Below are 12,496 nucleotides of genomic sequence, written 5' to 3'. Positions count from 1 at the left end.
TACCTTGACAATCGGACCTGTCAAGCGTTGATGACGTTAAAAACGTGCGGCAGCCGTGTGAGTCCATGAAGTTCACTGTGGAGAGAGGAAACGAGTTTAATTCACTAAACGTGGACACCGAGGGAGAGTGTGAGTTATGATCATCAGCTTATAATCATCTACAGAGAGTGATAGTTGGTTACTCTCATTTACAGGTAATTGATTCATGCCACCTGCAGCATGTGTTGTGGTCTGTAAGTGTTTCTACAGTTCAGGGTTAAACATGGGCTCCACTTTGATGTACAAAGTCAGGATATGTCAGAAAGCTGTGCAGCCTCTATTTCACCAGAGAAGTTCAGCTTTCTTCATGCTGAAGGCTGAAGGCAGATCATCACAGCTCCCTCTCTCAGCACGCTTTCTGTGCACCAGAGACTCTGACTCCCACCTGGGCAGCAGACAGACAGACAGGAGGAGCAGTGGACAGACTGGAGTCAAAAACACTACCATCAGAGGTAGGGAGGAGGAATCGTGGTACGATGCAGCGTCGGGAAGAGGTAGGAGCTCCCCTCTTCGTCAGCATCAGTCCTTCCCCAAATCTGTGTTTGCTGCTGGGACGGCAAAGAGGACGACAGAGCTCCTGAGGAAGAAAGCAGCTCTGGCCTCTCGGGATGAGGAGGAGCTTGTGGAGGGGACAGAAGGGAGGACGACGACTAGAGGAGCAGGTAGGACAAACTGGAATCACCTGGAACAAGTCAGTTAAAATAAATGTGCATGAGACACTCAGATGACTTGAAGTTTTGCTTGTCGTCTTCTTATAAAGTCTAAATGAATCTTTGGGAATCATTGTTTCTGTTTCCTTTCACAGGGAAGATGCAACCTCCAGACCGGCCGCTCTCTGCTGCTGAGTGGAGGAAGCTGAAGGAGTCTCTGGGAAACCGTGAACGCTTTGACTTACAGATGATGTGTACAATGTTTGCCTTGGGCTCAGAGCTGGATATCGCCAAGTGAGAGGAGGACGTGTGTGTCCTGCACTTCCCTTAATTTAACACCTGTTATTTTGTCTAAATTGGTGTGTGTGTGTATAAATGTGTACTGCACCTGTCTGCCACAGGTCCCTGCTGACATTTGTAGTCATGGAAAGAGGGACGCTGTCTTATGAGCTGTTACTACGGTACCTCACGTTGTGCGTGAAGGGTGGCCACGACGCTGAGGTGTTTGACATCTATGACATCATGCGGGGAAGTTTCCCTTCTCTGGACACAGGAGCCTTGAGCCTCTTCATCCAGTCCTTCAGCCGGACGGCGAGGTGGAGGGAGGCGCTCAGCATCCTGAACGAGGTCAAGAAGGTAAACAGCGTTTTGATTATTACTCAGAAAAAGACATTAAACTTGTACTGGAGCACTCTGTCATCACCTGGTTTCATCTCCTGTCATCCTAACAGGTCTTCAGCCCGTCACCACGCCACTATAATGACGTCATCTCAGCAGCGATGTTGCACGGTGACATGACCACTGCCTGGGCTCTTTACGATGAATTAATTGAAAATGGACAGAGCCCACTCCAGGAGACCTGGGACACTCTGTTTAAGGGAGTGACAGGGACTGATGAGGAAAAAGAGAAGGCGGCAGAGGCCATGTCGCAGTCTGAGTACCAGGAGAGGCTGCTGGGGCTTCTGCTCTACATGAGGAACAACCAGATCTACCCCCAGCACAGCCTCGCCAGCAGCATCAAGACCTGGTTTGAGAGGTACGAGAGAGTGAAAACAGATAAAAATGCAAAACAACTTAACTTAACCTCATTAATTATCCACCTCAACTCATCGCTCCGCTCTCATTTCTCTACTCTGTCTGTTCCTCCCTGTCTTCAGTCTCACAGGGCAGAAATGGACAGGAAGTTGGACCAGCGCTTCCTCAAAGTAATTACACCACCTCATATGTTTTTTATATATATATGTGTATATCTATCTATCTATATTATCTATATATATCTCTCTATCCATGTGTGTGTGTGTATATATATATATATCTATATATATTATATTCTCTATATCATATAATTATTATACTATATATATATAGTTATAATATGTATGCTATCTCTAGTACTATATATATTATATAGTGTATGATGTGTAGTTGTATGTATGTCATCATATATCTCTATGATATATATATATACTATATGTAGTGTCGTATATCGTCCATACATCTACTATATCGATATATTTAGGTATATTGTTATGACTACCTGATCTGTGTCTGTTCACTAATGTCATGATATGTAGTAGTGTCAGATTATGCTGTATGTTATGAGTATGTACTGTATATGATATGTCGTAATTATGTCTATTATCATATTCTATATAATTATCTTACTATTATATATACTATCATATATATAATATTATATATATATCTATATATCTAACTCTCATATATATATATAAATAAATAAATTGTGTATGTATGTTTAACTCATGTATGTGTGTGTTTAGCGGTGTGTGTAGGTGTTGTGGGTCTGAGTTAGAGTCCATCCAGCTGACGGCTGAGGAGTACCAGCTGCTGAAAGACCGAGTGATGACGGACATCATTCAGGGACGAGATATTTTTAACAAGACCACACCCGAGGTACACACGCAAACACGCAAACACACACACACGCAAACACACACACACCCTAAATCTCAAACAGTGGGGAAAAACGTATTTAGTCAGCCACCAATTGTGCAAGTACTCCCTCTTAAGATGAGAGGCCTTTAATTTTCATCATAGGTATGAGAGACAGAATGAGGGGAAAAAATAAATTAAAAAATCCAGAAAAATCACATTGTCTGATTTTTAAAGAATTTATTTGCAAATTACGGTGGAAAATAAGTATTTGGTCAACAACAAAAGTTCATCTCAATACTTTGTTATATACCCTTTGTTGGCAACGACAGAGGTCAAACGTTTTCTGTAAGTCTTCACAAGGTTTTCACACACTGTAGCTGGTATTTTGGCCCATTCCTTTATGCAGATCTTTAGAGCAGTGTTGTTTTGGGGCGGTCGCTGGGCAACACGGACTTTCAACTCCCTCCAAAGATTTTCTATGGGGTTGAGATCTGGAGACTGGCTAGGCCACCTTGAAATGCTTCTTACGAAGCCACTCCTTCGTTGCCTGGGCGGTGTGTTTGGGATCATTGTCATGCTCAAAGACCCAGCCACGTTTCATCTTCAATGCCCTTACTGATGGAAGGAGGTTTTCACTCAAAATCTCACGATACATGGCCCCATTCATTCTTCCCTTTACACGTATCAGTTGTCCTGGTCCCTTTGCAGAAAATCAGCCCCAAAGCGTGATGTTTCCACCCCCATGCTTCACAGTAGGTATGTTGTTCTTTGGATGCAACTCAGCATTCTTTCTCCTCCAAACAGTTTTTACCAAAAAGTTCTATTTTGGTTTCACCTGACATTCTCCCACTCCTCTTCTGGATAATCCAAATGCTCTCTAGCAAACTTCAGACGGGCCTGGACATGTACTGGCGTAAGCAGGGGGACACGTCTGTCACTGGCGGCGTAGTGTGTTACTGATGGTAGCCTTTGTTACCTCGGTCCCAGCTCTCTGCTGGTCATTCACTGGATCCCCCCGTGTGGTTTTGAGATTTTTGCTCACCGTTCTTGTGATCATTTTGACCCCACGGGGTGAGATCTTGCGTGGAGCCCCAGATCGAGGGACATTATCAGCGGTGTTGTAGGTCTTCCATTTTCTAATAATTGCTCCCACAGTTGATTTCTTCACACCAAGCTGCTTACCTATTGCAGATTCAGTCTTCCCAGCCTGGTGCAGGTCTATAATTTTGTTTCTGGTATCCTTTGACAGCTTGGCCATAGTGGAGTTTGGAGTGTGACTGTTTGAGGTTGTGGACAGATGTCTTTTATACTGATAACTGTTATGGAATTTTCTATCCTTAGGCTGCGCATGGTCACGTCACGTGTGGGCCTTGAGGTCCTCGGCAGTATTAATTGTTTGTCTTTGACTAGGTGCCACCATATCTCAACACTGTGGTGGCCGGGGTCAAAGAGACCTATTGCTGCCTTCCTAGCCATAATAGATAGCTTGTTGTTGACGTTCCAATCTGCGTAAGCGGACATCTGTGTCCCCAGACTAGAATATGCTGACAATAACACCTCCATGGGTAAAGACATTCTCTTTGACTAATTCTGGGCGTGTAGTATTTGGGGTGTGATCTTTGGGTTTAAAGTCTATCCACCATCACGAGTTCGTCAGAATGCGAGACCGACTCAAGCACTTCAGATGAACTTTGAAAGTGTCTCTAATTCTCCTTGGTCAAGCATCAATAAATATTACAGCATAAGACATCAGAGGCTCCTGAACACTTTCTTCCCTCCTGACCTCACCGTTGACCTTTGACTTCAGCAATTTCTACACAACAATAACGAGTTCAAACAGGTGCCATTAATACAGGTAACAAGTGGAGGACAGGGGAGCCTCTTAAGTTACAGATCTGTGAGAGCTAGAAGTCTTGCTTGTTTGTAGGTGGCCAAATACTTATTTTACCGAGGAATTTACCAATTAATACATTAAAAATCCTACAATGTGATTTCCTGGATTCTTTCCCCCCATTCTGTCTCCCATAGTTGAAGTGTACGTATGATGAGAATTACAGGCCTCTCTCATCTTTTTAAGTGGGAGAACTTGCACAATTGGTGACTGACTAAATACTTTTTTTGCCCCACTATAAGTCTCAAGGTGATAAAGAACATTTAAATAGCTTTATTAAGTCTCTATGCCATCATGAAGACTCTATTTTTAATTTAAATTCATTGTATGAAGTCATGAAATTATAAATTCTACAAATTATGTGATATTAAGTTGTATTAATTGATTTGCACTTGCAGTTCGTCCACTGAATGTGATCTACAATCATATTAACCTTCTCATGGTTGGTGACAACGTTCAGTTTCACATGTTTCTGCCAGCTTTGATTGCTAATTGAATAACATTTCCATGTTCTTCTCGTGTAAAAAAAAAATCTATTTTGAGGCTTGTCTGTCAGCAGCACACTCGTTTTCTAATTAACTTCTGCTAGATGGCGTCATTGGTTCACATGCAACACTAGTATGAAGAGGTCAGCTGAAACAGCTTTAGTAAGCTCTACTCACACTTTCACTATGAACAGACCTTCTTTAGCTGCTCTTGTTGAGTTGTTTTAAAGGAAATTAAGTTTAGTGTCAGGCACAGTGAAGACTGGTATGACTTTGATATTTAGTAGTCCAAGACACAGAGGCTGATTCTGTTTTCTGGCCTTTTTAAATCTCTTTTTTTCTCCTGGGACGAGGCTCCTGTCTGGTGTTGATGAAGCCATCCAGACACTAGCTATAGTTTTCACTTTATGTGCTTGCTAGCATTGAAAATATATATATAGAGATAACATTCACATTAAAGGAATCAACCTAATACGACATAAAACAGAGATTAAATAAATTGTTTGGCATTTCTAGACACATTTTTATCTGCTTTCTTGACAGAATTAAATAAAAAAGGTTGATATCATTCTCACATCTGTCCGTTAAATGAGAAACTGGCACCGTGGGAACAGGTATCCTGGCTTTGTTTGTTCAAAGGTAACAAAATTTGCCTTGCAGCACTTCTTAAACTGATCAACATGTTAAATATTTGTTCGTTTCTAGCCGTATGTAGCTTCATGTTTAACATATACGCTTAGAGCAGTATTTTCTCTAACTCTGTCCGCAAAAACAAACCTTTATTTCATGAAACGGTTTATTTAGGGTAAACTGTTCGGTTGCTTTGTGCAGTTGGTCGGTAATGTTTGACATGAAATATTAGCTTAGATGAGATTTAGCTTTAGGACCTAGAGACAAGAAAATGCAGTTTACCGTCTAAGCAGAGGTACAACAATATGAACAGTATCTAAGTACAATACATATATACAAAATATGAAATAAAATGTATCAAGCAAATGTCAGACTCACTTCACCTGTTCAGCTTCAGTCTACACACGTTCAGGATCTTTATACTAGCAAAGTTCAAATCAAAATTAGGACTGTATTTTTAAGTTGTATGCCTTTTTTATAACCAAGACAAGACGGCCGTCAGTGTATCTTGCATGCATATGTGTGCTGTCTGTGTGGAGAGAGAGCCAGGGGCACAAGCTTTTCATTGGTTTGGAATGCACTGCCTGTATTTTTATTATGAACGCCAGTGACAATAAACTTCAAAACAGGATTATTCACCTGTAATAGTTCCAAAAAGAAACTTGGCAACATCAGTAACACATTGTTAATAAAATGATGTGTATAATTTATGAACCGAGAGACAGTTTGCGTGTGTTTCTTTGTGTTTTTCGGTAGTCAGGGGGAGTTTGTTGGTGTAACTGTGAGTTAAATTGAGGGGATTTCCAGCATCTGGAGCACCATGTGAATCTGGACCACGACTACCTCCCGCCGCGGAGACAGACCGAGGAAGGCAGACAGACGTGCTGTTTGACTCGGCTTTATTAATTCTCAATTGAAGGCAATTTATTGTGAGGGCAAACAGAGTGCTTGAGACAACAGTAAAGCAACAGATGCAGGGGAAACCGATGGGAGGGCAAAGAGGAGCTGTGTTTGTCCGTACGTGGTGAAGCACAGATAGATGTAGAGAGAGATGTCGAGACACAAAGCAGACACACATTGAGTCTTACATTTTTACACTTTAACCAGAAACTGTGAAAAGTAACTCACACCAACACATCAGTCGCCACCTTTTGTGAAACTATTATGTTTAACTCCTCTCTGACGCACTACTTTCAGTTTCGAGTGACGATGAATTGCCTTGTGTTATATTAAATATACATGAAGTAGCTGATATTTTTAATTCCAGAAACAAAAACAGAACTTAAGTTCCTCAGACGTTGCATTTTTGTTGAACTGCTCTGCTGTACTGCACTACATCATATGTACAATTGACTTTGTGTTTTTTTTGCTTGCACACTCAAAGTAAACAGACCAGCATATGTTTTTCTGCACGGTTACAAACCTCAAATACCAAAACTAAAACAAAGGTTTGGTCTTTTTTCTTTTTTTTTTTTTTTAGCATTTTAACATAATCTTTTTTTTTTATTTAAAACCTATTTCAGTTCACTATAATGCAAATGTTGCACTTTGATACCAAAAATACCAACTACAGAAAATAAAACAACACTTAAATGCTCACATACAAGTGTGAAATTATAGAATAAAAAGAACATTGTCTAGTAGTTACACTTTAAAATCTAATCTGAGCTAATCCTTTAAATAATGTAAAATAATGCAGTTTACGGTGCACTGAGAGGATTTCTTTCTTCAGTGTAGCACTCAGTTGCAGTGGCACATTATTCTATTGTAAAATGTATGACAGAGCAGTGTTTCTCACACTTTTTATACCTTGTACTACCTCAGAAAATACTCATCTCTCTGAGTTCCACCATCATGACCGACATTAATATACAACAGCTACAGACAGTTCACACAGGAGGCAGGTTTATTCATAATAAGAGGATTAATTATCGTTGACTGACTGTTGTTGAACCAGTTCAAGATATTATCGGATCGGAAAAATATTACAGGAAATGCAAAACTTATGTTCAATTACGTTCCTGCAATCTCATAGTTTAAGTATTTTCATGCACAGTATTTTGATAGTATTAAATGTTTCTAAATGAATGAATTTAAAGAAAAAAAAGAAAACTGGTACCGCAGTTAGAGAACCACTGACACAGACAATTAAGGTTGCCGTGTTAGGTTGCCATGGATATTCACATGTATTAGTTTTAGTCACATTTATTTCAAACATTACTCGTGATATAACTTTAAAAATGTGTATTTTCTGCAAAATATAAGAAGATTTAACTGATATAATAAGTGTGTGTGTGTGTGTGCGCGTGTGTGTGTGTGTGTGCGTGTGTGTTTTAAGTCGTCATATTATCCGCAGCTGCACAATGAGCTGGTTTCACATATCAGCTCTGGAAAGTCCCTGGATAATTATACTGGACTTTCTCTCAGTCTCTCTTCTTCCTGCATCTCCTCCGTCTCCTGCTCTCCTTCTCTCGTTCTTTTACTTTATTCATCATCCATCAAAATCTCTTCATGTCCACACATTTGTCCATCCTCCATCAGTCTTTTTCTCTCAGTTCTCTAATTTGCCCTACCCCCACCTCAGCCAGCCTACAGTGTGAAACTACACGTTGTTGTTGTGGTGTTAATCATTGTTACACACTGTACATGTGCGTGCTTGGTGATGAATTAAAGCAATCATAGAGCATATACTGGTGCATTAGCAGAGTGTGGAAGGCGTTTAACGTAAATTAGGAGGAATCAGAGGAGGAATATTACAGCGCCTTTTTTACATTTTTATGATCACATTTTGATTGTGTCTTTGTGACAGGCGGGTTTCAAGTCCGGGGGAATTCACAGCTATTTCCATACAGCTGCTATCTAAAAGTGAAAGCGCTAACAGTGTTCACGTGCTTGGAGGCCTATTCTAAACTTCAGCGCTACTTGCCTGTTATAGCACACAACGCTGTAACACAGTATTTTACACAATGAAAATGACAAAGCCTTCCTTGTTCCCTGCAGGGCAAAAGAAGAGCTCATGATCTTATAATACAATATATCTATCAAACTGTAACTTGACTGTTGGCTGCACCTTTGGCCCCTTTTTAGAGGAAGTAAGTATGAGTATTGGACTGTAAAAATAAAGTGTGACCACATGAACATAAAATACAGCTGACAGTAGCTCACTTTACAGTTTGTGAGTCATAATCTGAAATCTGCATGTGTATATTTTTAAGATATTAAACTCTAATGTCTGCTGAGCTATCAGCCGGCTCTCTGTCGTCTCAGTGGTTAGAAGGAAAAGGCCAGGTAGGTTCATAACTGGCAGACTCAGTCAGCGAGAAAAACCAGCCAACCATCAGGCCGGTCGAGTCACAGGTGGGATTCAGTTACGCTCATCGACCACAATAAGGAACAAACCCCTGATGTTGTTATTAGAGAGTTCTGCAGACTTTTTCTGTACAATTTCAGGACTGCACATATTTAGTCAGACATCCAGGCAATTATCCAGTCAAATCAAGACTGTGACCTTTTTACTGAAAATGAGCAAGGCTGCAACTATACCCAAATTAACTCAAATCGTTTCTGGTTTTAGCTCTGCGGTACTGACGAGACGTGTGCTGAGACATGGAAATGTCCTGTTTGTCAAAGGACTGCTGCTGTTTATTCAATAAAAAGAGAAACGTTGGATGGATTTTTGCTCCTGGCTGGTCGTACTCTGAAGGAAAAGAAGTCATCTAATATAATTTAAGCAAATTAGAGCACAAATCAAGAACATTTCTTTGCTGTCTTCTGCTGTTTATATCATCATTATTAGCCATGCTGGCAGCATGACTCTAGGGTCGCTCCACCACTTCCACCAGACTGACATATGTCAACACCTCTTTACTGAATTGCCATGAATTTCTGTGCAGACATTCCCCAGAGGATGAATCCTGCTGACACTGATGAAGCCCCTAACTTCTCAAATCCATTAATTCTTTACTTATCTACACTACATATAAAATACCCCTCTAAGGTTAAATAGCAGTAGCTCAGTCCGTAGGGACTTGGCTTGGGAACTGGAGGGTGGCTGGTTCAAGTTCAGTATGGAAGGTGGACTGGTAGCTGGACCAGGTGCCCTTGAGCAAGGCTGCTTTCAGCGCCGCTCTGTGTGGCTGCCCATCACTCCACCATTTCTCTCCACATTTGCATGTCGATGAGCCCTTTGTGTGTGTGTGGTTGTATTTTGGGTAAAAAACTAACTAAAAACTAAAAAAAAAAATTCCCCTTGAGGGATCAATAAAAAAAAATCAGTGGATCACGGATTGTAAACTCAAGTGTCATGTGTACAGTACGGCACAATATCCAGGTATAACTTGCCTATCTTTATCTGTTTCTTTGTATCTACTCCTTCACCGACCTATTTTTTCCTCTCTCTCTGTTAAATTGGGTCTATTTTTCTGTCTGTTACTGTGTCTGTTCAGGAGTTGGAGAGGTTCAAGACGTTTGTGAAGAAGAAGCCGGCCTTTGATGTCGTCATCGACGGACTGAACGTAGCAAACATCAACAAGGACAAAAGGCAGCAGTCAGCGACGGTGAGGAAACACACACAGAGAGATGCACATGTATGCAAAATGTGCTTGAGACGAACAATTAAATGTTTCACAGGGTCTACGAGTCTAACGGTTTTGTCAGGCACACACACACACACCTTTACTGTCTAGATTTCAGTGGTTTCGTCCTACATGCATGTCTGTCCAACTCAGGGGCTTTTCTGCTGGTTGCAGTATGAGTAAGCATGCAGAGTGTGTGAGTATATGTAGGTAGGAGGTGTCTTTTTTTATTTAACTGGCCAATACCTGATTTTAATAACACCTAGTCTATGTGTGTCTGTGTTTGTCTGCCCACACCTAACTGTCAGGATGTGTGTGTGTGTGTGTGTCTGCATTATAATGTGTCACATCTTTCTCAGAAGTTTTATGGCTGCAGAACAAAGCAAAGTACAGACAGACAAACGTATTTGCCTATCTAGTCATCTGAACGTTAAATGTATTAGTAAAATGAATGCAAAAGTCTTAAAAATTTACATCAGGACCAGTGTAAGAAAAGTTTTATTCAAATGTCTGCGCAAATGAATGAATGAAAGTCAGTGACACAGCTAGAAATTAAATATCAAAATACCTGCCGTGCTTATAATTAAGAAGGGTCTGCAGCCATGCGATTGACGCTGTGAGGCCAAACTTAGGCTCAATGTCAGCATGCTAACACACTCAGTGCAGATCATTAACAATATGCAGCGGAATATGCCAATATTCAACACAAAGTACAGCCGAGGCTGATGGGCATGTCATCACTTTTTGTAGGTATTTGTTCATAAAACAATAATATTGAAGCAAAGTGGATTTTATATTTTATACTTTTAGTTTTTATGTGAACACAGAAAAGATGACAGATAACAGATTTGAAAGTCGGAGATAAAGAAAAGTCAAAGGATCTCTGAGAACAGCCCACTTCTTAATATGAAGGACACAGCCAGAAAATGTGATCATGGTCTGCCCCATTAAACTGACATTTTTGGTTGGAGGGTATAAAAAAACAAAACTCCAAAACAAGGATATAATAGAGGTAGACTGGGTCTCCCATGTTTGAAGCCACACATCCTCTGGGATTGCTATATCGGGTTGCTTTTCCCTGCGCTGCCTTATGTTAGTTGGTTGAATTTTTATTAATTAAGATGAAGCCCCTGTACAATCAGTTAGTATGTGCGTTATTCTCGAGGCCTCAACAGGATCTGAGGAGCCTTATTTCCATTAAATAAATAAACAATCTGTAGGTACCAGTTGAAATCCTCTTTGTGCAGCTCATAAGCCTGACATAAGTCGTGAAGAAGTAGACGTGAAGTGACATGTCATACAATCTAATACAAACAATCACACCCATTCTCAGCATCGGATGCAAAATATGCAAAAACATATTAGTCATGTCGGAGCTTCTGCACGCACCATTTGGTGTGGTTATGTGTCTTATCTGAGCATCTGTATGTATATTTGTGCGTGTGCGTGTGTGTGTGTGTGCGTGTGCGTGCGTGTGTGTGTGTGTGTGTGTGTGTGTGTGTGTGTGTGTGTGTGTGTTACAGTTGTTGGCGGTGGTGTCAGAGCTGCAGCGTCAGGGCCGGACCATCCTGGTGTTGGGGAGGGAACACATGCTGCGACCCTCCAGATCCTGGGACAGACATGATATGCAGCTCATCCAGCAGAAGGCTCACTGCTTCTTCACAGAGAACATGTGAGCATCTGGTGATCATACAACAACAATCATCATGAATATGCTTCACAGAAAGACCCGTAAAACACAATTAAAATCACACTCCTTGGTCTCGTGTGTCTGTCAGTTCAAAGGATGACCCCTTCTTGCTGTACGCTGCTTTGCATTCTGGAAACCATTGTCAGTTTGTGAGCAGGGACCTGATGAGGGACCACAAAGCCTGCTTGCCAGACGGAGCCACCAGACGGCTCTTCTTCAAGTGGCAGAGAGGCCACCAGCTTGTCCTGGATGGGAGCGTCTTCACGGGCAGGAGAGTCCGATTTCTGGTGAGGATGAGGAGGCAGAGGGCGGGACGGGCTGGGTGGTTGAAGCAAGAAGCATACCATTGAATCCTCTTTGTGTGTCTTTCTGTGTTTTTTAGAATATTCCCAACTATGACACCATTGTCCAGACTTCAGAGGACTCGTGGCACCTTCCCTTCGACGACACAGAGGACAGGAGCTCCTGTGAAGTGCCACTACGATGGCTGTGCCTCAACAAAAAGCCCTGAACACACAACTCACAACTCACGCGACTTGTAAATAAAACATTTAAAACAAATAACCAACGTGTCCCACACTCTTTTAATGTATTCATAAAAACAACAAGCAGCAGGGTTGTAGTCATTAGTGGAACTA

General features: G+C 41.2%; 1 protein-coding gene across 1 annotated transcript; it reads left to right on the top strand.

Moving 5' to 3' along the window:
• Nucleotides 1-7: 7 nt before the first annotated feature.
• On the top strand, nt 8-12,431 carry prorp (protein only RNase P catalytic subunit). The gene is made up of 10 exons (XM_019273616.2): nt 8-701; nt 845-983; nt 1,091-1,325; nt 1,421-1,725; nt 1,847-1,894; nt 2,474-2,606; nt 10,040-10,150; nt 11,692-11,840; nt 11,947-12,145; nt 12,241-12,431. Exons 1-10 carry the CDS (start codon nt 206-208, stop codon nt 12,367-12,369), a joined length of 1,944 nt encoding a protein of 647 aa, XP_019129161.1. The 5' UTR covers nt 8-205; the 3' UTR covers nt 12,370-12,431.
• Nucleotides 12,432-12,496: the final 65 nt, after the last annotated feature.

The sequence above is a fragment of the Larimichthys crocea genome, chromosome XXIV (assembly GCF_000972845.2).
Source record: "Larimichthys crocea isolate SSNF chromosome XXIV, L_crocea_2.0, whole genome shotgun sequence".
NCBI classification, from domain to species: domain Eukaryota; kingdom Metazoa; phylum Chordata; class Actinopteri; family Sciaenidae; genus Larimichthys; species Larimichthys crocea.
Note: the sequence above shows the minus strand (reverse complement) of the source record. Positions and strands in the feature narration are given on the sequence as shown.

Coding starts and splice junctions, on each gene's coding strand:
- prorp (XM_019273616.2), top strand. CDS start 206: ATGCCACCTGCAGCATGTGTTGTGGTCTGTAAGTGTTTCTACAGTTCA. Junction 702..844: donor GACGACGACTAGAGGAGCAG/GTAGGACAAACT, acceptor TTCCTTTCACAG/GGAAGATGCAACCTCCAGAC. Junction 1,895..2,473: donor TGGACCAGCGCTTCCTCAAA/GTAATTACACCA, acceptor GTGTGTGTTTAG/CGGTGTGTGTAGGTGTTGTG.